This window comes from Trachemys scripta, chromosome 3 (genome assembly GCF_013100865.1).
Source record: "Trachemys scripta elegans isolate TJP31775 chromosome 3, CAS_Tse_1.0, whole genome shotgun sequence".
In the NCBI taxonomy this organism is placed as follows: domain Eukaryota; kingdom Metazoa; phylum Chordata; order Testudines; family Emydidae; genus Trachemys; species Trachemys scripta.
In genome coordinates, this window is record NC_048300.1 from 38,061,511 (window position 1) to 38,088,000 (window position 26,490).

Consider the following 26,490-nt stretch of genomic DNA (forward strand, 5'->3'; position numbering starts at 1 on the left):
ATGGGGGGCAGTTGGGGGCAGGGGTCCCAGGAGGGGGCAGTCAGGGGACAAGGAACGGGGGGAGGGTTGGGGGTTCTGAGGGGGGCGGGAAGTGGCAGGGGCGGGGCTAGGGCGGGGCTCCTCCCATCCTCTTTTTTGCTTGCTGAAATATGGTAACCCTAGACCAGAGGGCAAGCTCCACACCACACCCCGTGTCCCCACAAACACAGTCTAGACCCCCACCACAAGAGCACAGTTCAAAAGTGATTTAGTCCTTGAGGGCCCCCTCCACAGTGGTCTGTAGAATATCTACGTGCTCCCCCACTGGTAGATGGTCCTCTTCTTCTCCTCCCTGGTGCTCGAGCAGCTCCTAGGCAGCAAACACAGCAGCAGCTCCAGGCGCCAGTCCCATGGCCAGCAGGAAGGACCGCTCTAAGGTGGTGGCATCCACAGTAGCAGCAACAGATGGGGTTGGGGTCCCTCACACCCCTCCTGTGGGAAGCGGGCCAGGTCCCCCATCCGGGGCTACAGCAGGAGCAGCAACCGAGGGTTGGGGGAAGAGGGTTCACCAGCCAGCAAGCTAGCACATAGTAGAGAAGGAGGAGGGTGTCTGGCCCAGCCAAGGGAGCAGCTGGAGTAGCAGCAGCGAGAGCCTAACAGCAGTAGAAACAGCAGCCCTCTCCCTCCTTCCTCTCTCCAGGCCAGAGGGCAGCAGGAGAGACAGTAACCTCAGACAACCTTTCCCTGGATAAGGTAATAGGAGTAGTTCCAGAACAAGCAGGAACTTGCAGGAACCAATTAAGGCAGGCAGGCTAATTAGGACACCAGGAGCCAATTAAGAAGCTCCTAGACTCAATTAGGACAGGCTGGCTAATCAGGGCACCTGGGTTTAAAAAGGACCTCATCTCAGTCAGTGAGGTATATGTGCAAGGAGCTGGGAGCAAGAGGTATTAGGAACTGAGAGTAGGACTGAGAAGTACAAGCATTATCAGACACCAGGAGGAAGGTCTTGTGGTGGGGATAAAGAAGGTGTTGGGAGAAGGGTGTGGGGAAGTAGCTTAGGGAATTGTAGCTGTCATGCAGCTGTTACAGGATATATTTTAGACAGCTGCAATCCACAAGGCCCTGGGCTGGAACTCCGAGTAGAGGGCAGGCCTGGGTTCCCCTCAAACCTCCCAACTCCTGATCTAACACAGGAGGAGTTGACCTGGACTGTGGGTTTCACCAAAGAGGAAGGTCTCTGGTCTGTTCCCCGACCCATTAGGTGGATTACCAGGGACTGTGGGGATTGTTCTTTTCCCTATGCTGGCCTATGTGATGAGGTTAACTGAGTAAACAGCAGATTTGAGCTATGAAAGTAGCCACACTGAGGGCTGCCATGAATCTCTGAGACGAGCAAATCTGCCAATAAGTGCAGGACCCACCAAGGCAGAGGAGGAACTTTGTTACAATATATATATATCTTTATGTAGCCTTCCTTCTACCTTTCTTCTGTGTGATTGTATTCTAAACAATCATCTAGTTAGTATATTGTTTTTATGATAATGCTATTTACTGACATTTAACCTGTACTTTCAACAATACAATGAATAAAAATTGAATGATTGTCTTCTTTCTAGCCCTGCTAACTAACACACACACACAATTTATATATTTAAACCGAGCTAAGCAAAGATCTAGATGTTTTTGAAATGCATGAGTTGATTATTGGCTAAGTTTATAGTTTGCTCTACAAAATAACCTTTGACTGATCAAACAAAGTAGTTCCCTGTGTCACCCAAGCCTGAAGAATTCTATCTTATCAACCAATCACCAGAGCTTTGTGGTGGGAGTAACATACCGAGAGTGCATGCTGCATACTTCTCTGCCAACTCAGTAGCTTCCTCAAAAGTCTCATTACTGGTGAATCATGGAGCTGCTTGTAAATGTAAGAAAATGGATAGAAGAAAACAAAGCTGCTTTTTTGCCCCCAGTGTGCAATAAGCTTATGTAAGTAAATGAAGATCTTGTTTTACCTTGCATAGTCTCAGGGATAAAAGGAAACTGCTGTAAATTTCATGCAACTAGCAAAGGTTAATAAGTATGGATAAAATTGTTCTTCAGGTCTGGCCACAAACTTTTTATTTTTAAAGAAAGAAAGTGTTTGAAAACTGTTCAATGATTTAAAATAGATGGACTGCTGTGTTAAGCACATTGCAGTCTATGGCCCTGATCCAAAATTAATTGAAGTCTACAGCAGTCTTTCTACTGACTTCAGTGGGCTATGGATTAAGCCTTATGGGAGAAAAAAAATCTCATAGGATCACACTTGTGAATTATGAGATTCACCTAATAAATTGCCACTACTTCCCCCACACTTTGTGTTTCTAGACTTGGTGGTGAAAGCCATCCCAGCTGTGAGAGAGGGGCTACTCCTACTATTTTTTTATTGTAATAATGGGGTCATCCTTCACTTCTGGAGCTGAAGGAGTAATCTATGAGACAAGGGGGCAGGGAAGAAGAGGGATGCTTACCACAGCTGTCAGTTGGGGGTTCTGCAAGCTGCTCTGGCCTGATCTGTTTCCTGTCTGTGACTCAGGCTATGTCTACACTAGCACTTTTGTCAGTACAACTTATGTCACTCGGGTGTGAAAAAACACCTCTCTGAGCGACATAAGTTTCACTGACAAAAGCATCGGTGTGGACGCTTGCAGTGTGGCTGTGCCAGGGTCCAGAATTTGGCACCTTCTTCCAATCACAGTAACAATTATTTCCTTTGTCAGTGGAATAAGGCATAATGTGTTTGCTTCAAAACCTACAGTACATGAATAAGAAAAGAAGGGCTTCCTTAAAAAGTTTCTTTCCTATCCCTCTTCATGATGTTTTTATATTATAATCCAGTTTTCACATTATATTATGTTCCTTTTATTTTCTGTGATATTTGTTTTAATCAATCAAAAGGAAATTGTAAAAAAAAAAACTTCCAGGAACCCACTTCTTTTTTTTTTTTCCTACCCCAAAGGATTCCCTGTAATTGAAAGTTAAGGAATGTTAATGCTTTTCATGACTGTGTGTAAATGTTTGCTTTTCTGAGTAACTATTCCAAGATATAGATTTCACTGAGGATCACTATGCACATTCCCCCATCTATTGAAAGTACCGTTCTATGTTCTATTGTAGACAGAAAGAAAGACAAAAATGCTAGACCTGAGTAGATCTCATTGAATGAAAGAGTACAAGAAAGTGTCTTCTGTTTGTGATTGCTTTCATTTGATGACTAGTTTAAAATAAATATTTCAGAATGAATTCTGCTATACTTTTGCAAGGTGTCTTCATTTCTAAGCTTAACAATTGCACCTGTGCTGTGTTGAAGCATTTTGAATATTCCTCTTTTCTGTTCTTCATCAAGAAGAGACATATACTTTGCTGGGTGGCGGATGAAGCTTCCTCTTGTGGAGGCTCAGTCTAGCCCCGACACGCCTCTTCTGTCCAAGGCTACGGCCCTGCTCGCTGCTCTCAGCCCCCCGCCCATGGCCTCAGCTGGCGTGGGATGGGGGGGGGGGGTCTGAGAACTTGGTTAGGGCCAAGGGGTGCAGGGAGATTGAGAGCTCGGCCCTGGCCAGGGTCAAGCTCTCAGCCCTGGCTGAAGCTCCAAGCCCAGAGCCCTTCCCCCATTCTGCCCCTTCCCCTGTGGCTCCGCCCCCACCCCACCTCTTCTCCCCGAGACCCTGCCCCCTGCTCGCTCCTTCCCCACCTCCACTGCGGCCCCAAGACTGGAAAAGCTCTGTGCCCTTGCCTCGGCCCCAGGGGTATTACCCAAGTCCATGGTGGGGAGAGATTTTTTTTTCCTGGGGTCCCCAAATCTGCCACTGTCCCTCACCCGGTGGTGAGATTTGGGGAGGCTTAGCCTCCCCCAGCCTCAATTACGCACTGCCTATGCCCACCCAACAATACCTTATAGCCCAGGGATTAGGTCCCTCTGCTAGAAAGTGGGAGTACTGGGTTCAACTCCCTGATCCAAATTAGGCAGTGAAGGGATTTGAACCTGCATCTTATACATCCTGTGTCAGGCTCTGACCATTTAAATATAAGGGTTGCTCCAGCTGTACTTTTTGTGGTGTTAGGAATGCAAATATGCCTACTAGATCAGGTTCTGCAGTTGAAATAGGCTAAATGCCACCAGGGCTTAAGCAGCTTAGTGGCATCTGGACTTAGGTGGCTTTGCAGAAATGTAGGTGGAGTTTAAGGACCTCCTCAGTGCTCTTTAAATCATTGGTGCTTTGCAATGAAATGAAATACCTTGATTTCTATGAAGATTAACTACCTCAGAATTCAGTCATGATGCTCTCACATGCTAACAATATTCTTCCACCTTTTATTTTATAGCCCAGCCCATGCTTTGTCTTAATATTTCATGAGTTGTCAGCTATGCTACTTACAGCTCTGTCAGCGCTGCAGTCCTTTGTGCCCTGCAACAAGCAGAATGTTGCACCAGTTGTAAGTTCACCAGTGTGCCAAAAAAAAAAAAAAACCCCTTGGAAATGAACATTAAATCTGCATGATGCGAGTGCTTATGATTTCATATCCTTATTTTGTGATGCTGGCATAAGCTGAGTATTATAGCGTGTACAGCCTCCTGTTGTGGAAATAGTTGATTTGAATATTGTACTTTTATCATTTAATTTGTGTAGCTTTTACTTAAACAAAGGTCAAGGCAGTTATTGTTGTTTAGCATTGTAGTATATTAGGGCCCTATGTTTCATATCACCAAAATGCTCCTTGCAGTAAACAAAACGAAGGTGGCGAAAACAAAACCACGAAACAAAACGTGCATGTTCCAACATCTCAGAAACTCTCCCAACATGACTCTGTTGAAGATGGCTGAGTGTATAGGCATCGTTGCAACACACTAAGCATTGAGGCCCAGATTCAGTGTGAAGATATTGCTTCTCTATCTCTATGGTAGCTCTGTGTGCCCCTGCTCTCATCCCGGAGTTGCATTCCATGGTAGTGTTGCTCCATTGCTACTGGACTACCAAGGATTACCCAGCACCCCTGTCATTAGGGGTCTCTGTTGTGTAAGATACTATCTGGGACAGGTAATACCTCTGGCTGCTGACTTGAGGGAAGGGTGAGATCCACACATAAGGGGGTCCCTTCTGCACATGGAACTTGGAGGTACAGTCTGGCCTGAAGGGAGCTACCTGAAGGCTAATTTTGGCATTCAGAGTAGTCGAACTAAGGCCTGGTCTACACTAGGCGTTTATGTCGAAGTTAGCGCCATTACATCGAATTAACCCTGCACCCGTCCACACTGCGATGCTATTTAGTTCGACATAGAGGTCTCTTTAATTCGACTTCTGTACTCCTCCCCGACGAGGGGAGTAGTGCTAAATTCGACATGGCCATGTCGAATTAGGCTAGGTGTGGATGGAAATCGACGCTAATAGCTCCGGGAGCTATCCCACAGTGCACCACTCTGTTGACGCTCTGGACAGCAGTACGAGCTCGGATGCTCTGACCAGCCACACAGGAAAAGCCCCGGGAAAATTTGAATTTGAATTCCTTTTCCTGTCTGGCCAGTTTGAATCTCATTTCCTGTCTGGACATCGTGGCGATCACAGCAGCACTGGCAACGATGCAGAGCTCTCCAGCAGTGATGGCCGTGCAGTCTGTGAATAGAAAGAGGGCCCCAGCATGGACTGATCGGGAAGTATTGGATCTCATCGCTGTGTGGGGCGATGAGTCCGTGCTTTCTGAGCTGCGCTCCAAGAAACGGAATGCAAAGATCTATGAGAAGATCTCAAAAGACATGTCAGAGAGAGGATACAGCCGGGATGCAACGCAGTGCCGCGTGAAAATCAAGGAGCTGAGACAAGGCTACCAGAAGACCAAAGAGGCAAACGGACGCTCCGGATCCCATCCCCAGACATCCCGTTTCTATGAGGCACTGCATTCCATCCTCGGTGCGGCCGCCACCACTACCCCACCACTGACCGTGGACTCTGAGGATGGGATATTGTCCACGGCCGGTTCCTCGGACATGTTAGCGGACGGGGAAGATGAGGAAGGAGATAAGGAGGACGAGGCAGTCGGCAGCGCTCACAACGCTGATTTCCCCGACAGCCAGGATCTCTTCATCACCCTTACAGAGATCCCCTACCAACCCTCCCCAGCCGTTACCCCGGACACAGAATCTGGTGAAGGATCATCCAGTAAGTGTTGTAAACATCTAAACATTTATTTTTAACAGAACAGGAATATTAACAATTAAAAGAATGGGTTGTTCATGATTAGTTTGCCCTAGGCACTTAACGGTTCAGTCATGGGCAGTGCAAGTTTTGAAAAAAAATCTAGCAATGTCCGGTTTTCCGTGATTGTCCTGCCCAAGCCGCTCTACTGTTTAGTCCCTGCTACTGCAGCTAGAGTAAAATGCGGTCTATATGTGCAGGGATAGAGCAGTAATCCTCCCGGGACATCTCGATGAAGCTCTCCTGGAGGTAATTGGAAAGCCGTTGCATGAGGTTCCTGGGGAGAGCGGCCTTATTGGGTCCTCCGAAGTACGACACGTTGCCGCGCCACGAGACTATCAAGTACTCGGGAATCATTGCTCTGCACAGCAGGGCGGCATACGGCCCTGGTCTTTGGAGGCTTTCCCGGAGCATTCTCTCTCTCTCGCTGTCAGAGATCCTCATCAGGGTGATGTCGCCCATGGTGACCTGCTTTGAATTAGGTAGGGGAATGTTAGTGTTGGGACTGCTTGCTCGTTCCTTTACAGAACTGTAACCGCTGGTTTGCAGCCACGCGGTGGAGGCGGGAGAGGGGCTGCCGAAAGGGATCGTTCCTGGGGACAGCCGCGAGGGGGTGGGACAGGGGCAGAGTTCCCGCTTGCCGGATTGCTGGCAGCAGGTACTGACATTGCTTTAAATGTGAAATGAGGCCAGTGGTAATATAAAAGTTTTAAACTGCCACAAGTCTACGGCTTACCATGTCTGCCTGCAACAGAAATTCCGTTGTGCTGCCCCGCTTCTCAAATGTGCTGTGGAAGACCCCAGGCACTGAATGCGAAGGCCGAGAATTCGACCTTGTGCTGAGTGCGCATGTGATAGGTGCTGTGCATGGTCTTGTTCACAGAGAAAGACTATGTTCTTGGTTCACAACTACATTTATCTTTCTGAGGAATTCACTCCCTTTTTCCCATTCCCACAGCCACATCTGCGACTGTCTCACAACCTAGCCTGGCATCACACTCCCAGAGGCTAGCGAAGATTAGGCATAGGAAGAAGAGGACACGGGAGGACATGTTCTCTGAACTTATGGCCTGTTCCCAAGCCCAGGCAGCACAGCAGACCCAGTGGCGGGAGAAATTGACCCAAATGCAGCAAGCAAACATGGATCGGGAGGAGAGGTGGCGGCAGGAAGACCAGCAGGCGACTCAAACGCTGCTTGGACTACTGAGGGAGCAAACAGACACGCTCCGGCGCCTTGTGGATGTTCTGCAGGAACGGAGGCAGGAGGACAGAGCCCCGCTGCAGTCCATCTCTAACCGCCCTCCCCCGCCACCAAGTCCCATACCCACCTCACCCAAAGTGCAAAGAAGGAGAGGCGGCAGAGTCCCTGCTAACTCTCACTCCACCCCTGCAGAGAGCTCTAGTAGCAGAAGGCTCTCATTCCCCAAAACTTGAAAAGTTCTTTCCTTCCCGCCTGACACAAGCCCCCGTCCAAGTTTCACCTCCCAGTTCCATGTGTAGTTGATAATAAAAAATACGTTCATGTTAACTACTGTTTCAATCATGTTCTTTTGGAGGAGGAGGGGAAAGGGGGTTGGTAATTGGACAGGACAGTCACCTTTGGCAGGGTACATAGGCGGGGGCAGGCACAGCAGCAGGGCACATACACAGTGCAGTGATGCAGTGACTAGTTACCCTGGTTAGTCTGGGAGGTTGTTTTCATGTTATGTGGTGGGGGGTGGGTTGCTCTGTGACTTTGTGGCGGGGGAGGGCAGTTACAGATCTTAAGCGGCAGTCCTTATGCAGGATCACAGAGCCATGCAGCAGGGGATCTGTAATCGTCCTCCCCCTGCCACAAAGTCACATAGCCCCCCCATACACACAGTCCCGATCAGGAGGGGTGACAGGCTCCGTTGAAACAACCATCCCACCGCAGCGGAGCCCGTCAATCCTTGAGTTTAGAAGCTTCATTCGCGTCACTACACTACACCCGCTCCGCACCACAGTCTGCGTCCCAGTTTTAAAAAATTCCCGCGAAAACAGTATTAAAAAAAACGGTGTGCATTAACAAAGTAGAACTATTTTTATTTCGAAACGTGTGTTGGAAGGGGGTGAAGGGGGTATGTAACTGGGTAGGATAGTCAACATTAACTGGGTAAAGAAACGGGGGCAGGTTCAGCTTCTCTGTACACAAACTTAAAAGTCACAGGTTACCCTGCTCACTCAGGAACTTTGCTTTCAAAGCCTCCCGGATGCACAGCGCTTCCCGCAGGTCTCTTCTAATCGCCCGGCTGTCTGGCTGAGCGTAATCAGCAGCCAGGCTATTTTCATCAACCTCCCACCCCGCCATAAAGGTCTCCCCCTTGCTCTCACAGAGATTGTGGAGCACACAGCAAGCTGCTATAACAATGGGGATATTGGTTTCGCTGAGATCACAGCGAGTCAGTAAGCTTCTCCATCTCCCCTTGAGACGGCCAAAAGCACACTCCACCACCATTCTGCACTTGCTCAGCCGGTAGTTGAAGAGTTCTTTTTCAGTGTCCAGGGCGCCAGTATAGGGCTTCATGAGCCAGGGCATTAGCGGGTAGGCTGGGTCCCCGAGGATGACTATAGGCATCTCCACATCCCCAACAGTTATTTTGTGGTCCGGGAAGTAAATACCTTGTTGCAGCCGTCTAAACAGACCAGAGTTCCTGAAAACACGAGCGTCATGAACCTTGCCCGGCCATCCCACGTAGATGTTGGTAAAACGTCCCCTGTGGTCCACCAGTGCTTGCAGCACCATGGAAAAATAGCCCTTTCGGTTAATGTACTGGGTGGCTTGGTGGTCCGGTGCCAGAATAGGGATGTGAGTTCCATCTATGGCCCCACCGCAGTTTGGGAATCCCATCGCTGCGAAGCCATCTATGATCGCCTCCACGTTTCCCAGGGTCACTACCTTTGGCAGCAGTACATCAACGATTGCCTTGGCTACTTGCATCACAACAACCCCCACGGTAGATTTGCCCACCCCGAACTGGTTCGCGACTGACCGGTAGCTGTCTGGCGTTGCAAGCTTCCAGAGGGCTATGGCCACTCGCTTCTGTACACTCAGTGCAGCTCGCAACCGGGTGTCATTGCGCTTCAGGGCAGGGGACAGCAACTCACAAAGTTCCAGGAAAGTTCCCTTCCGCATGCGAAAGTTTCGCAGCCACTGGGATTCATCCCAGACCTGCAGCACTATGCGGTCCCACCACTCAGTGCTTGTTTCCCGTGCCCAGAATCGCCGTTCCACGGCATCAACATGACCCATTGCCATCGTGATGTCCTCGGCGCTGGGTCCCCTGCTTTCTGAGAGGTCTGTGCTACTCTCAGACTTCAGGACATCACCGCGGTGCCGTAGCCTCCTCGCCTGACTTTTCTGCATCTGCCTCAGGGAAAGGTGTATGATAAGCTGCGAGGCGTTGAGAGCGGCCACAACTGCAGCGATGGTCGCAGCGTGCTCCATGCTCGCAGTGCTGTGGCATCCGCGCTGTCAATGACTGGAAAAGTGCGCGAACTGATTTCCCGCCGGCGCTTCAGGGAGGGAGGGCGGGAGTGATGGACGGATGACGACAGTTACCCAAAAGCACCCTCGACACATTTTGTTACCCAGAAGGCATTGCCGGCTACACCCAGAATTCCAATGGGCAGAGGGGACTGCGGGAACTGTGGGATAGCTGACCACAGTGCACTGCTTCGAATGTCGACGCTTTCACCGTTAGTGTGGACTCACAAAGTCGAATTACTGTCCTTAGTGTGGACACAGACGTTCGACTTTGCAATATCGATTCCAAAAATTCGATGCAAGTAAATTCGAACTACTCTCGTAGTGTAGACAAGGCCTAAGAGAAAAAGTGCTCATCAGAATTCACAAGCATGGCAGAATTAGACAGAGGGCCTGATTCTCCTCTCACTTCCACCACTTTAAAATCAGGTGCAACTTTGGTGAACTCATTCCTGTGACACCATTGTAAGAGTGGTGTAAGTGAGAGGATTCAGGCCCAACATTCGTATCAATAGCTTTCAGTAACTTTACTAGCTGTGAAGCATTACATTTTACTTACACACTTCTAGTCTTATCAGATGATATTGCAATGATAATTATACCTAGCTCTCAGATAGCACATTTCATCTTTAGATCTCAAACTTGTTACAAAACCCAGGTCTCCTGAATTCCAGTCCAGGGGCCTAATCACTGGGTCATATTGCCTAAACTATTTAATAAATTAGTTATTGGCTGTAAAATACTTCTAAATCCTCAGATGAAATATAGAAATGCAAGATATTCTTACTAATCTTTTTAAAATATTTTTTCCAGGCATTGTCAGAAGCTGAATGTGATGTTTGTTGGAGGACCAAACCAAAGGAAGGATTATCATATTGAAGAAGGAGAAGAGGTAACATATAGGACATTTCTGTTTTACTGCTTTTATAGATCTCTAAGATTAAGAAATTTACTGTATAAGTGACACCTGCAAATTACTAATGTCCTGCTTAATTCTATTAAACTGATTAGATGTCAGCAGAGAAAATTGACAGAATAAGCAGTTTCTTCAGAATACTTTATGAAATTGGGTCAATTTCATCAGAATTTTCATTAGGAAAAGAATGGAAAAAATGTTCTAATATTTTCAGAATGAAACTTTTTGGTTTTTCATGTTTAAATGATGTTTTGTTTTGAATTTTGTATTTTGTGTTCTGGATTATAATATAATACAACACTTTTTTTTTTTAATATCAAAATCTAAATGAAACATTTTGATCAACGTAAATGGAATTTCCCCCTCAATTTTCCTTTGTGGAGAATTTAAAATTTTTGGTTTGCATTCCGAGTCAGAATGAAAAAAATTCAACATCTGGAATTCCTTCATGAAATGGAATTTCCATCCTTTGCACGACTCTAGTATTTATGTAATTGGGTTCTGCCTTCTACTGACAGAAAGCATGCTTTGCACCTTGAATAGTCATTTGCCCATGTGTGGAGTGCAAATAGACCAAATCAAAATGGCAACATCTTACACCCAAACTTGCACTGCTGTAAGCCTGGGATTTTCAACTAAACACAAATGAGCTAGATACAAAACTCCCATTATATTTCAATGGAATTTGACCATCTAATTCCCATAGTATAATGAAAATTTGAAAATGTCAGCCTAAATGACTTCACAAATACAAGGCAGTACAGAATTAGGCCTAGCATTTTTAAAAGACTTTGTGGGGATTTATATACTTACCATGGAAACAATTAATAGAATCATACCTTGGGTGATTTTATATTGTAATAGTAATATAACTTAATTGTACCTGAGGTGAAAAGCACCTGTTATATATTTATAAGCAAATACTGTTAGGAAAACTGAGTGCATTTTTGTCTATAAGAGATAAGATCCTGGTGAAAGAGATAATCACAACTATAGGATGTCAGGTTACAAAACATTTGAAGGAACCTCCAATCGCTATTCTGATGTTATACTACATTATTATTACATATTATTGATAGGGTTGGGTGAAGCTAAAGGAGTTAAGGTTTGGCAAAGCACTGGAGTGATTGTGGTGGGCACAGGTGCTGGAACTAGGGATGGTGGGGGTGCTACTGCACCCCCTTGCTGGAAGTGGTTTCCATCATATACAGTGTTTACAGTTTGGTTCAATGGCTGTCAGTACTTCCACTATACAAATTGTTCCAGCATCCCTGGTGATGGTGTTGCAAAATTAAAACTAATGACCCCAAACCACCGGAATAGGTGACAACTAGGGGTGTGCTGTGGGAGGGGGGGGTTATTTCTGTTTTGAAGCAGGTTCTTTTGGTGTATTTGGGTGGCTCATTCCATGATGCAATCTACTTCTCTTGTGGAGTGTCCTTGTTTGGTGATGGTGGTTTGAAGTGTGTTCAGGTCTATATCCTGGACTTCCTCCTCAGAGCATGTTCTGTGGTATCTGAGTGCTGGGTTTAGATAACAGATTTCTGGGTGTGTTTGGAGAGGTTACTGGATCTATGAAGGTAGGTGTGGTGATCCATTTGTTTCTTGTATATAGCTGTCTGTAGTGTTCCGTTGTTGAAGTTGATTCTGGTGTCCAGGAAGTTGATGCTACTGTGGGAGTGTTCCAGATAGTTTAATGGAAGGTGGTGGTTGTTGAAGCTATGGTGGAAATTCATACTCCTAGTTGTCACCTACCACCCCACACTAAGGAGTCTGGTGGCACCTTAAAGACTAACAGATTTATTTGGGCATGAGCTTTCGTGAGTAAAAACCTCACTTCTTCGGATGTTGCATCCGAAGAAGTGAGTTTTTACTCACGAAAGCTCATGCCCAAATAAATCTGTTAGTCTTTAAGGTGCCACCAGACTCCTTGTTGTTTTTGTAGATACAGACTAACACGGCTACCCCCTGATACTTGACACCCCACACTGGAACCCATATGAGGTATCCTCCAACAACTATAACCCATACTCAGTGGGGATCCCATCCTGAAAGAAATCTTTCTTGAACCCCCTCTTCTGGCCTTCAAACAACCACCCAACCTCTCCAAGCTCACTGAGAAGCAAGCTCCCCACAGACCAGAACACACCAACTCAAAGCGGCACCAGACCCTTCCAGAACAACAAATGCAAAACCTGCAGACATATCTCCACTACTACAGTGATCAGCACATCTTTCAAGATCCATGGATCCTACACATGCCTATCACAACATGTGGTGTACCTCATCTAGTGCACTAATGCCCCAATAACAGCTATGTGGGTAAAAGCAGATAATCACTATGCTTTTGAATGAACTCACACAGGAAATGATAAAAAACAAAACCACCAAATCACCTGTGGGTGAACACTTTTCACAAAGTGATCACTCCATATCTGACCTATCAGTCCTCATCCTCAAAGGAAACCCACACAAAAAAATGACCCTAGGAGCTTAAATTAATAACTTTGCTAGACACTAAAAGTCATGGACAGAACAGAGACACTGGATTTATGGCTTATTACAACAATCTATAACCCACTAATAACCCCCCCTCCCTTGCATTTCCCCCTATGACTAGAGGGGTGTTAATGATCCACTTTATCTTGAATGGTCCCTGGAAATGTGTTATCTACTTATGCTAAACACTTTGTTCACCTTGTATTTAGCTGTGACACTCTGAGCCCTGGTCTACACCACAGAGTTAGGTCGGCATTGTGACAGTGTATCCCATAAGGCTTTATGGGGAGGGGGTGCTTATAAATGTATGTATGACATAACTGGAATATATTTTGTGCTGTCTGTGCCATGGAATATATCTCCGTAAAGGTTATGATCTACTATATCTATTCATCCTATTTGTACATATATATCATTTTCTACTTGAGGTTAAGAGTATGGGCTGTATGCTTGCTTGGTTTCTAAGTAAGCTTTGGGAGGCATTTGGTCAGCTTCTTTAGGAAGGAATTCGCCAGGTTAAGTACCTGATCAGGAAACATTTGGAGAACAATGCATCTTGGAATGCTCCAATCCACATAAGAAGTCTTCCTGGAGACATGCAAGATACCATGTGGACTAGGGTTACCATATTTTGTGCCTCCCAAAGGAGGACACTCCACGGGCCCGCCCCCGCCCCAGCCCCGCCCCTGCCCCCACCCCAACTCCGCCCCCTCCCCAAAGTCTCCGCCCCCTCCCCTGCTTCCCGCGAACATTTGAGTCACGGGAAGCCTGAAGCAGGTAAGGGGGAGTGTGGGGGGAGGAGGCGCGGCCCAGGCTGGGCCCGGCCCCCGGCCGACCACCCCCGGCCCGCCCAGCACTGCGGCCCCCGAGCCCCCAGCCCGGCCCCGCCGGAGCCCCCGCCGGAGCCCCCGAGCCCCCAGCCCGGCCCCGCCGGAGCCCCCGCCGGAGCCCCCGAGCCCCCGACCCGGCCCCGCCGGAGCCCCCGAGCCCCCGGCCCAGTCCCGCCGGAGCCCCCGAGCCCCCGGCCCAGTCCCGCCGGAGCCCCCGAGCCGACTTAATAACTCCACCTCCGTGAGAGGTGTAGTGCTTAGGTCAATGTATTTCGTTTGATGCAGTGTCAGTGTAGACACTGCATTGCTTACATCGACTGTTGTTGGCTTTCTGAAGCCATCCCACTATGCCCCACACTGACAGTTCAATTGGTGCAAGTGCTCCTGGTGAGGATGTGCAATGCCAGCACAAGGAGCATAGCGTGGACATGCAAAAGCAATTTAATTACTGAGGTGGCTGTATGTCAACGTAACTTAGGGTATGTCTACACTACAAAATTATGTCAACCTAAGTAAGTTTCCCAGCCCTGAAGAGCTCTGTGTAAGCTCGAAATCTTGTCTTTCTCACCAAAAGAACATGGTTCAATAAAAGATACTACCTCACCCACCTTGTCTCTTGTTTTCTGTTTTTTCTATTAAGCTGGAAAGAAAGAAAATTGAACACTAGTTGTCACTCTAAGCCCATCTTTCCCATCTTCGTACCCATCTGTCTGTGTTCTCAAGCTGCATATGATGGACTTGGCTTTTACAAATTGCTGAAATAGAAATGACAGGAATTAATTTCCACCAGGAAATTCAAGAGGACAACAAATAAAGCTGAGAAAGGCAGTAAGAGGTTTAGCCTTTTCATGCATGAACTGCTCTGTCTCAAATCTTTCCAGTCTTAATGTAGAATCCCATCTTTTTGCACTGAATGCACTTTTCAAGTTCCGAGACTAGTTACCTGAAAAGGTTCCTATGGTAATTAACATGAAGTTCCTTGAAAAATAGCAAATATTTTTTCATTCCCTAACTGTACACATTATGATAACGCAGATAAAAAACAATCAAATCTCTCTTACAGCAGCTGCCTATTAAATATTGTTTTAGACTACATCTACACTTGAGCTGGGTGTGAGATTCACAGGAGTAGTTATACTTGCAACTAGCTCTCATTGAGCTAGCCAACGAAAATTAGTAGTGTAGCCACAGTAGCACGGGCAGTGGCAAGTGGCAGCCAAGGCTAGCCACCATGAGTACATACCCGCGGGATCGGGTGGGTTTGTACTCAGCACAGGCAGTGGCTATAGGCACATGGGCTTGCTGTGCTACCATGGCTACAGAATGCTAGCTGTTATCAAACTAGCACAAGTACGTCTACTCAAATTGGGAATCCGCTCCAAAGAACATAGCCTTAATGTTCTTTCACTTATTCAATATTAAACTAGCTTTTCTTAAAGAGACTTATTTTTTTAAACTTTTATTGCAGTGAATCAGATGGTTACGAATCTCTTTATACAATAAATACCAACACATTTTAACATAGGCAGCCCAATTTTCAAACATGGGCTATTTAATAGGACATCTAAATGCCATATGTAGATGTGCAACTCAGAACTTAGGGGGAGGAAAATGCTCATTGACACAAGTAAGTGATAAGTTGAGACCCAAAATGTGCATATCCTATTAAGGAGCTCATGTTTAAAAGCTGGGCTCACAATCTTAATGCCAGTTTAACAGCACTATTATATATTTAAAAATAATGTATGGTGGTAGCCTATTATAAGCCACTCTAGTTATAAGGGTTTAATGTTTAAGGCCTGGTCCCCACTTAGTCCGGACTTCGGACTAAGGTACGCAAATTCAGCTACGTTAATAACGTAGCTGAATTCGAAGTACCTTAGTCCGAACTTACCGCGGTCCAGACGCGGCCGGAAGTCTCCCCCCGTCGACGCCGCATACTCCTCTCGGCGAGCTGGAGTACCGGCGCCGACTGTGAGCACTTCCGGGATCGATCCCAGAACATCGATGGCGTGCCGCCGGACCAGCCGGTAAGTGAAGACTAGGCCTAAGTGATTTGAAAACTTCAGCCACTGACACTTACCAGGTTGGAGGAAATTCCAGGCAGACACGTTTGCTTTGGGAAGGAAGTTAATTTTAGAATAGTTTAAATCTGTTAAGTTCACTTTTCCATGTACAGAACTACATGCACATACACAATTAGTTGATAATATTAGAAAGGATCTTCTGTGCTTCTCTAGCCCAGTTCTTCTCGGCCTGCAGGTCGCATCCCCCAAGGGATTACCAGCATGTCAGGTTTGTGAGCATGCTCCAATTCTTGGAACTGATACTCTTAGCCATTACTTGTTGCATCATCTTCAATCACACTCAGTAGCATCCCTCATCTTGTATTCTGTTCCCCCTCTGATCATTTTTATAGATACTGGAGTTAGAATACCCAGTTTATCAGAGATGGGCCTGAACTACCACTCAGACTTTAGACAAATTTGGCTCTAAACTGTGTGGCTTGAGCCCACCACTGCAGCATACTCATTTTTTTTCTCTAATATGTACATACCAAGTTCCCTTTGATCTCTCTCCATAGAAGCATAGATAGGTGGGGCTCCATCCTGCAAACTTTTACTCATATGCAGTTCCATTGACCTCAAAACCACACTCACTCCCAAGAGAAGGACAAGGAAATTTTTGAAATCTTTATCACTTTGATCAAACCAAGCCACACTTGGCACAGGAGCAGAATGACCACAACCCCCAGGTCTGGGCAAGTTCAGGGCTAGCACTAGAGTAGACTTAGAGCTACTCTAACTTGGACTTAACCTACACTTAAAAGTTTTGCTGATATAGCTATAACCTCCTAATTTAGACATGTCCTTTGTATCAGTACAACTGCATCTACACTAGGGCTTTTGCCAGCACAGAAATGTCACCCAAAATAAATCCATCCCACTTTTAGCTAACATTGCTATAGTTACAAAAGCTTCTAGTGTAAACCTGGCCTTATACCCAGCTATCTATGGCTACAAGGGGCAATACTTGGAGCTAGGGATCAGCCAACTGCAGGGGCACCCTGGCCACATCCCTTTCTCCTGGACATTTCCCCCTACACTGAAGGTGGGGTTGGGAGAGGGGTTGCCTAGGAGTTGTGGTGACAGCTCTACACACCCCACAGACTTCCCTGTGCGTGGGCATCTTCAGGGACTGGATTTACTGGCATCCTGGCTGCTTTGAGCTGCCTGAATGGGAGCAAAGATCTAGCAGCGTATCTTTTAAATTCTTCCTCCTGTGATATTTTCCAGAGTTCCCAGAAAAAAATTCTACTCAGGGATGAGATGTGGCATGTGCAAAGTGAAGAGACTGGTTTGTTTCAGGGGAAGTCAGTGGGAGATGAAGACCATGCACACGGTGAAGCTTGAGTGTGGATGGATAGTTAATGATAATCCGAAATAGTTTTTCACTGGTTTCAGATTTTTACTACATTGTGTGTGTTTTGTTTGTTATGCAGACAGTTTAGTCAGCAAAGTAGAAAAAGGCCTTTTGGTAACTTGTAATATTTTAACACCTGATCTATCTAGCTGTGAAAATACTTTAAATAAAGGGTTGTTTGTTTTTAAATGAGAAGGGAAAAAAGCTCCTCTTGCAATCAGTGGGAGAGAGGTTCCATTCACATCAGAAGCAGCCTTCATCTTCAGAAATAGTTTTGCCGCCTAAGATTGGTGGGATAAGGCTTGGCTAGTGTCCAGGTTTCACCGGTGACTGATGCACATGAGCAAAGAAAAACATAATTTTCTCCCTTTGTCATCCAATTGCTTTTCCAGATTTCTGATGGTTGAAAACCTTGGGATGAGAAAGGGAGAGAAAAAATTGTTGTTCTGTGCTCGTGTATATCAGTCACCTGTGAAGCCTGGACAGCACCACAGCAGAATGTGATTTGCTCTGCAAATTCATTTAGTTCTTGATAATCTGACACACAGTACATGCCAATTCAGGGCCCAATCCTGCAAGGTGTTGAGCATCCGCAATTTCTAATCCGGCAGCACACAGGCCTAGGGTTACCATTCGTCCAGATTCCCCCGGACATGTCCGGCTTTTTGAGCTAAAAATAGCGTCCGGGGGGAATCTGTAAATGTCCGGACTTCCCCCCCGCCATGCAGAGCGAGCCGGCCAGATGGTGCCACTTACATGGGGCTCCGACAGCCAGAGAGACCCCTCCTCCACTTCTCCCTCCTCCTCTCTGCAGCAGAGATCACTCCCTGCATTCACAGATCGTCTCCGGCAGTTTGGAGCTCCTCCCCCGCTTGCCGGGACAAACGGCTCACAGAGACATTAGGCGAAGAAAGGCCAACAACAAGGGGGCCAGGGGGTTGGAGAAGGGGCAGGGAGGTTCTGAAGGGGGCAGTCAAGAGACGGGGGGGGGGTGGGGGGTTCGGGGGAGTGCCTGCGGGTGGGGGTGTGGATAAGGGTTGGGGCAGTCAGGATACAGGTAGGGGGTATGGTCCTGGGGGGCATTTGTGGGGGGGGTCTTAGGAGGGGGCAGTCAGGGGACAAGAGGCAGGGAGGCTTAGGTAGGGGGTGGAGTCCTGGGGGGCAGTTAGGGGCAGGGGTCCCAGGAGGAGGCAGTCAGGGGACAAGGAGCGGGGGGAGGGTTGGGGGTTCTGAGGGGGGGAAGTGGGAGGGGCAGGGGCGGGGCCAGGGCAGGACGGGGGTGGGGCTCCTCCTGTCCTCTTTTTTGCTTGCTGAAATATGGTAACCCTACACAGGCCCTACTTAGTAAATTTTCACGCTCAAATCAGTGATGCAGAATTCTGAATCTCTGCTACCTGCTTTAGTCTATATCACTACTTGGGTGCACACTTCCTGGGCCTAGGGCCCCAGGTGATAGCGAGGATGACAAGCTCTCTCCCTTGCCTCCCCCAGTGAAACAGGGCCCAGTCAAAAAAAAAAGCAGCAGTACTGCACAGAGCAGTAGGCTCTCTGCAAAGCCTCAGCCCCCCTCCTTTTTGGAACTGAAGTGCCACCTATTTCCTTTGGAAGAGCCAATCAAACCCTTGTCCCTGTGAGGTGAGAGATTGTGCAGCTGGGCAAGACTGCAGTGGCAGCAGGCATCCATCACCGCCGCAACAGTGACTCAGTATCAACCGTACTGCTTTTCATTGTACTCTAATGACTTTAGTATCTGGTGATATCACCTACCTTTGGACCACGATGGATGGGGGTGGAGCAGAATTAAGGAGAGGAGGTAAGTCTTGGATACTCCAGAAAGCTCAAGGGAACTAGACCAAAACCAAACTGCCAATCTCAAGGGTTATTGATTAATTTTCAGAAATGCTTTGCACCTGCAGCTCTCAATAGAGACATTGGGTATTTAACACTTCTGCAATATAAAGCCATATGATTAAGATAAAAGGCTACTTCTGAATTAATGATAACTCTGGGAGGGTGGCTGGGAGGGGGGAGGTAATAATTAAGGATTAATAAGAAAGCAGGGAAGTTTTGCAATAACAGGAATGGGAGCGTATCAGATAGTAAATAAGAAAGGGCTCAAATAAAAAAAACACAGAGAGAAGGCTGGGGGAAGAAGATGTGTAAACTTTGGGAGACTACCGAAAAACAAACTAAAGAAGAGTACAAAAATTAGAAGACCTTAAACAACCCAAGCCTACCCTTGTTTCCTTCTCGCCTCTTGTCTGTACGTTCTAGACCATAGGTTCTTTGGAGCAGGGATCTGTCTAGGGCCCATAGCACTTTGGGGGGGACACAATATAACTGATTAAAAAATGAAAAGAAAAGCTACCAGAATAAACAGAATAGTCTGATTTCCTTTGTCTCCCGCATGTTACTGACACTGGACATCGGATTCTCTCTCAAAACAGACAAAGAAGCAGATGATATGTTCTAAGGCTGGGCACTGAACAGATGCTCTGTCCACGTGCTCACTGCAACCACACCCACCTACTGGAACCAAACTGCTTACCATGCCAAAGGATTTTCTGTGGCTGTGTAGGAAGGGTTGGATTTGCCCCAAAGTATGGAGAGGTTCTACCAGCATATGGATGACAGTGTTTCAGCAAAGGACAATAGTCCTATATTTATTACTAGCTATTCCTATGACTGTTGAAATGGAAGGGTCATGGGCTGTAACTCAATGAGCCATTAAACAGATGACAGTTGTCTTGATAAAGTTCAGAGGATATAATTAGCACAGTAATGAACTGGATAATTACTGCCACATGTGCTCCTCAAAATATCAAATGATTTTTAGGTGAATGAAAAGCTCATATTTTTCTTTAAAAAGACATTATTTTCCTGAAAACCATCTCAAAGACTAAACCTCAACTTGCTGTGAAAAGCATTATAATATAGATGCTTGCAATACTTGAATTGGGTATAATGAAAAAAACCAAAGAAACCCCCACCAACATCACACACCACTATTTGCAAAACAACTCTTAACAACACAGCAATGAATTCAGAGTTAGGGTTCCTTGGTATTCCATTAGGGCCCTGTACCATAGAATTCAATGGGCTTTTTTCCATGCACACCATGCAAAGCCAACTAGCTGCTTCTACATCTAGGAGCCGGACATGCCAGCTGCTTCCCGGAGTAGCACGGAGCCAGAGCAGGCAGGCAGCCTGCCTTAGCTTTGCTGCACCACCGACCAGGAGCCGCCTGAGGTGAGCACTGCCTGGCCGGAACCCACACCCCACATCCCCTGCCCCAGGTTGGAGCCCCCTCCAGCACCCTAATTCCCTACCAGAGCCCATACCCTGCCCCCCCCACTACACCCCAGCCCCCTGCCCCAGGTAGGAACTCCCCTCCCACACCCAAACTCCCTCCCAGAGCCCACAGCCCACACCCCAATCCCCTGCCCCTGCCTTGAGCTCCCTCCCAGAGCCCACACCACACAACCCCTCCCACACCCCAAACCCCTACCCCAGCCCTGACCCCCTCCCATATCCAAACTATGTCCACAGTATGATGAATCCAGCAATATTGCCAAACATTTCATCACCTTTGAGAGACTGTGCACCCTCCATGTAATCCCTGAAGATCAAAAGATGACCACACTGACTGGCAGAGCTCTGAACATATTCAATAAGATGCCTATTGATGCTTCAAACTATGGTAAATTTAAGGAACTGGTTTTGAAACAGTTTCAGGTTACCCCTGAAACCTACAGGGTTAAATTCAGGAGTTTTAAGAGGGGATCTGGACTGAGTAATGTAGCTTATGTAAATGAAATGAGAAATTTGATAGATAAGTGGGTGAGGGGGAAAGGCATTACAAGCTTTGAAGGAATGTGTGATTTGGTTACTCAGGAACAATTCCTGAATATGTGCAGTGATGATGTAAAACAGTATTTGTGGGTTAAAAAGGTAAATGCAGTGGGTGAATTAGCTGGGTTTGCAGACTCTTCTGAGCAAGCACAAGCTGCAATTAAACATAAACCACTGGCAGAGGGGTACAGGGTTGGGCGAAAACAAAATCACCATTTTACCCCTGGGGAAAAAGGAGGCTGGGCGTTCACCTCCCCATTCCCCTGTTACTTGTCCCAAATTTCCTGTTCAAGCAGAGGAGCCTAAGAGGTATCATTGTAAGTCCACTGAGCACCTGAGGAATAAGTGTCCCTTGCTGAGTGGAAACAGGCAGCAAGTAAAACATGAAGCTGCTACTTCTCAGAGCCAGGCTGCGGCCTCTTTCCACACAGGATTTATAAAGCTTGCTTCTGCACCACCAAGCAGTGAGCATATGCATGCCATTAAACTGAATGGCGAATTACTCGTTGGATTGAGAGATCCGGGGGCTGAAATTTCTGTGGTCAGGAGGGACCTGATCCAGGAGAAGGATTTGTTGCCAGGGAAAATGGCAGAATTAGAACTGGTGGGAGGTTACAAAGTCCTTGCACCTTTAGCTAAAGTACAAATGCAAACTAGTCCTTTGCAGGCTGAGCTGACTGTTGCAACAGTGGCACACAATTTTGCACCTTTTCTACTAGGGAATGATTTTTTTAATGTGGCAGAATCTGTGCCAGGGTTGGTTAGCAGTGAGAAGGGATCTTGTGATCCCGGAGGGAGGGTGAAGTCACATGGACTGCTGGGGGAATAGAAAGGTGTCTCTTACAGCATCAAAGAATGCAGCTCCGGGGGCAGGGATGGTTGTAGTCAGTTCCTGTAGCCCACAGCTGGACCAGGGTCACCTTCCCTTTTGGGGGACACAGGAGTGTCTGACTCAGAGAGGGAAGCCCAAATGGAAGGTGAGGGCGGGGTGGAGAGTCCGCCCACCTTTTGTAGGGAGGATCTTTCCCAGGAGGAGGGTGAAGAATCTGCATTCAAAATGCCAGATTCCTCTCCTGTGCATCAGGGTTTAAGGAGAAAGTGGGGGTCATATCTACTGGAAGGGGGCACCCCCCCAACTAAAAGAAAGAGGGGTATCCAAGGGGATCTTACCAATCCAAAGCACCCCATTGAAAGATGTTCTTGCTATGCTTGTAAGAGATAAAACTGTCTCTTCAAGGCAGGAGGAAAAAATCTCTGCATGGGTGAAGCTTCACATGGGAGTGGGTTCCAGCCCAGAGAAATTCCAGAGGGAGGGGCCAAGGGCAGGCATGGTTGCAGTACACCCTTTCCTTGCCAAAGCCTCAAACACATGCCTGAATTAAAAGCCTTCTCCAAAGAGGCAGAAGAATCTGCATCAGAGTGCCTACCAGGGGATACAAAGAAATGGGAAAATGCAGTAGACACAAGCTAAATCACGTGAACAAAGCCTGTCCACCGTAGATTGCTGTTAATCTTGTGTCTTTTGCTAATTCATATATGGGTTAAAACAAAGGTGTTAATGCTAGTGGTAAACACTTTAAAGGTGTGGGACATACCTGATTTGTGGAAGAAATTGTTGTACATGCTAGGGATGGTGACAAGACAGTCCCGCAAGCATGTTACCCTGCAGCTTAGATCTGTAAACAGGCTGGAAGCTTGGCACAGCAGCAAAAGCATAACAGGCCCATGCTGCTGTGTAGAAGGGGAAACTGAGGCACACCACCTCATGGCATTGGTGGCTAAATGCCAAGACACCTGCACTTTAACAGATATTGTTGTTATTCCAGACCCAACTGACTAATCGGAGGGAATTCTACACGGGGGGGGAGGGGTATCCACCCACAAGAGAAACTCTATTTAAACCCCTGGGAGACCCCTCCATTTTGTCTTCAGCTGGCTCAAGAGATAGCCTCTCCATCCCCAAGGATGCCTGAGAGAAACTGGAACAAAGGACAGTAACTATGGGGGAGGGGGGAAGTGATTGCTGGACCCAGACTAGAAGGAGACTAGTCTGTAAAAGGAAGCTTGCTGGAACACCTCTGAGGGTGAGGCTTTATCTGTATTCAGTTTTCTTACTGTATTAGGCTTAGACTTCCATGTTTTATTATGGGGGGAGGAGTAGCTCAGTGCTTTGCGCATTGACCTGCTAAACCCAGGGTTGTGAGTTCAATCCTTGAGGGGGCCATTTAGGGATCTGGGGCAAAAATCTGTCTGGGGATTGGTCCTGCTTTGAGCAGGGGGTTGGACTAGATGACCTCCTGGGGTCCCTTCCAACCCTGATATTCTATGATTTCATTTTGTTCTGTCTGTTACTACTTGGAACCACTTAAATCCTACTTTCTGTATTTAATAAAATCACTTTTTACTTATTAATTAACCCAGGGTATGTATTAATACCTGGAGGGGGCCCAAACAGCTGTGCATATCTCTCTATCAGTGTTATAGCGGGCGAACAATTTATGAGTTTACAGATTTATTTGGGGTTTGGACCCCATTGGGCGTTGGGCATCTGAGTGTTAAAGACAGGAACCCTTCTTACGTTGCTTTCAATTAAGTCTACAGCTGTTCAGGGATGTGGTTCAGACCTGGGTCTGGGTTTGCAGCAGGCTAGCAGGTCTGGCTCAAACAAAGCTGGGCACTGAAGTCCCAAGCTGCCAGGGCAGGAAAGCAGGGGCAGAAGTAGTCTTGACACATCAGTTGGCAGGTCCCCAGGGGGGTTCTGTGATCCAACCTGTCACACCCCCTCCAACACCCTTAACCCCTCATTTCCAGCCCCACCCCGGAGCTTGCACCTCCAGCTGGAGCCCTCACCCTCACCCGCACCCCAACCCCCTGCCCCAGCTAAGTTAAAGTGAGTGAGGGTGGGGGAGAGCGAGCGATGGATGATGGGGGATGGAGTTAGTGGGGGGGTGGGGCCTCAGAGCAGGGCTGGAGGAGGGACATGACCTCGGGACAGGGGCATGGCAGGAGTGTGGCAAGGGTGTTCGGTTTTGTGCAATTAGAAAGTTGACAACTTTACCTCTGCACAAGGGTGAAATTCACCCATAGAGGTATAAACAGAACAACTTTGGGATCAGGGAGGAATTTTACAATCAGGGCACTTTGAGATTTTTATTTTTAGTCACAGCAATAAAGTTGGGAGTTAGCCATTAGGAAGAGAGGATGTAACTGTGCCTGAGTGATTTCCTGGGGCTGGACATTAGCAGACCTTGGCCCTTTCTGTCTTCCTAGTCTATGTTTCCATGGTAATGTTCTGCAGCAGAACCCTGAGCAGCAGATATCAGCAAAATATGGCTACGAAAGAGAGCACTTCAGAAACTACTTTTCAATTACCAACATGGCCAATGAACAGGCCTTTGTGATAGTCACTGTCGGTCTTAAAATTCCCCCAAAAGGGATGGGTTATAGAGCAATCTTCCACTCGAGTCACTTTATGCTGTAAAATGAGCCATCAGCCTTGTCAATGAAGCCTATTGTGGCATTTTACACAATCACTCACTGACACCAGACCAAAGAAAAATGACAAGGCGGGGGGGGGGAGGGGAGGGAGAGAGATAGGGGAAGTTAAATGGAATACAGGGACAATAAAGGGATTCAGACCATGGTTAGGTGAACAATTCAGACATGGGCAGTGGGTGAAGCTTCCTCCCAGGGAGGGCTAGCCCCCTGCCCTGCCTCTTCCGATCAAGGCCACGCCCCCGCTCACTGCTCTCAGCCCCCCTGTGGCCTCAGCTGGGGTGGGCGGGGGGGGGGGTAAGAGCTTGGCCCCTCCTCCCCATGGCTCTGGCTGGGTCTGAGGGCCACGGGCCGGGGTTGAGCTCTCAGCCCTGGCTGGGACAACGGCGGAGCTCTGGGCCCTTGCTGGAATTCCGAGCCTGAAGCCCCTCCCCCCTTCTGCCCACGGCCCCGCCCATGGCCCCACCCCTTCCCCCACAGTCTGCCCCCATTCCGCCCAGGGCCCCGTTCCCATTCTGCCCTGTTCCCCATTCTGCCTCAACGCCACCTCTTCCCCCCGAGGCCCCACCCCCCACTCACTCCTTTCAGGCCCCCTCTGCCCTCCTCTGTGGCCCCGAGATCAGAAAATCTCCACAGCGGGGAGCAAGATCTCCTCGTGCCAGGGCCATGGCACGGGAAAATTTTTCAGGGGATCCCAAATTGGCTGGGCCCCTGAGCATGGAACCCATAGGCTCATGTGATAATCCACCACTGCCCCCCAGCCCCCAACAGCATGAGGTCTGGGGAGGTCTATCCTTCCCTAGCCTCCATTATGTGCTACCTATGAAGTCAGTGCTATAATTTATCCGCATTCAGGAGTGGCAGAAAGTTTCTAACTGTGTGTGTGGGGGGGGGGGGCCACAGGTGACCAAACTGTGGCCTTGCGCCACCCTTCCCCCAAGGCCCCACTCCTGTGCTGCCTCTTCTCCCGTGACCCTATCCCCCCGCTCCTCTCCACCTCCCTCCCCCTGTTGCTCACTCTTACTGCATGTAAAAATGGGGGAGGGGGGAGCATGGCCCCAGTCCCTCCTCTCCCCCTAGTTCTGGCACCCCTGTCCATATTAATACCCCCTGACATGAAGTGAGCAATGGGGATGGGGGTCTCCTCCTTTACCATTCCATTTTCTAGAAACGTGTGAACTGGTTTGGAATCAGGTAAGAACAGGAAAAATCAAGTAAGACTATTTTCTGGAATAAGAACAAAGTTGTTTTTTTGGTTTTGTTTTGTTCTGAATGTTCACACACGTCCTGATTTTTGCCAAGATTAGAAACAGAAATACCAAAACACTGCAAAGAAAGTTAGTCTCATCATAGCCATGATTTTTAACTGGGCCTTAACCATGCCGCAGGTATTATCAGTAAAATTAACAGCACCAGCAATTGCATCCATTTAGATACCTATCTGGTTTGAGAGTCCTAGAGCAAATGTAAGCCATATGGAAGCAGTTACAGTGGTGGGGAGGGACTGTTGGTTAAGTCAGGGGGTGGGCAGCACAGTGAGAGCCGTAAAGTTTCTTTATTTTTGCTCTGGTTTACATAGAATGAGGGAAATTGTGCCCCTAATCCAGGCCACACAGAGCCCTGCTTACAGAAGAACAGATCTGTAGTTTAATTGTGTCGAGAACAGATGTGACTCCAGTGCATTGCAGAGTCCAGCACTCCAGGCAGATAGTACCTTACAGTCATGAAGAGAGGGACGGGGGGGGGAGGGCTGTGGGAGGG

The 26,490-nt window shown here is 47.6% G+C and overlaps 1 protein-coding gene across 3 annotated transcripts in view; it reads left to right on the forward strand.

Annotated features, from left to right (window-relative positions):
* The window catches only part of HAAO (3-hydroxyanthranilate 3,4-dioxygenase), a 79,916-nt gene that overhangs the window by 5,181 nt on the left and 48,245 nt on the right, over nt 1-26,490 (forward strand). Inside the window, exons 1-2 of one of the 3 annotated variants that reach the window (XM_034764466.1) lie at nt 1,785-1,968; nt 10,528-10,606. In XM_034764466.1, coding sequence (XP_034620357.1) covers nt 1,889-1,968; nt 10,528-10,606 — 159 coding nt within the window. In that variant the 5' untranslated portion in view covers nt 1,785-1,888. Of the gene's footprint in view, nt 1-1,784; nt 1,969-10,527; nt 10,607-26,490 lie in introns of those variants that run through there. The other 2 variants (XM_034764464.1, XM_034764465.1) reach the window with 2 other exon arrangements.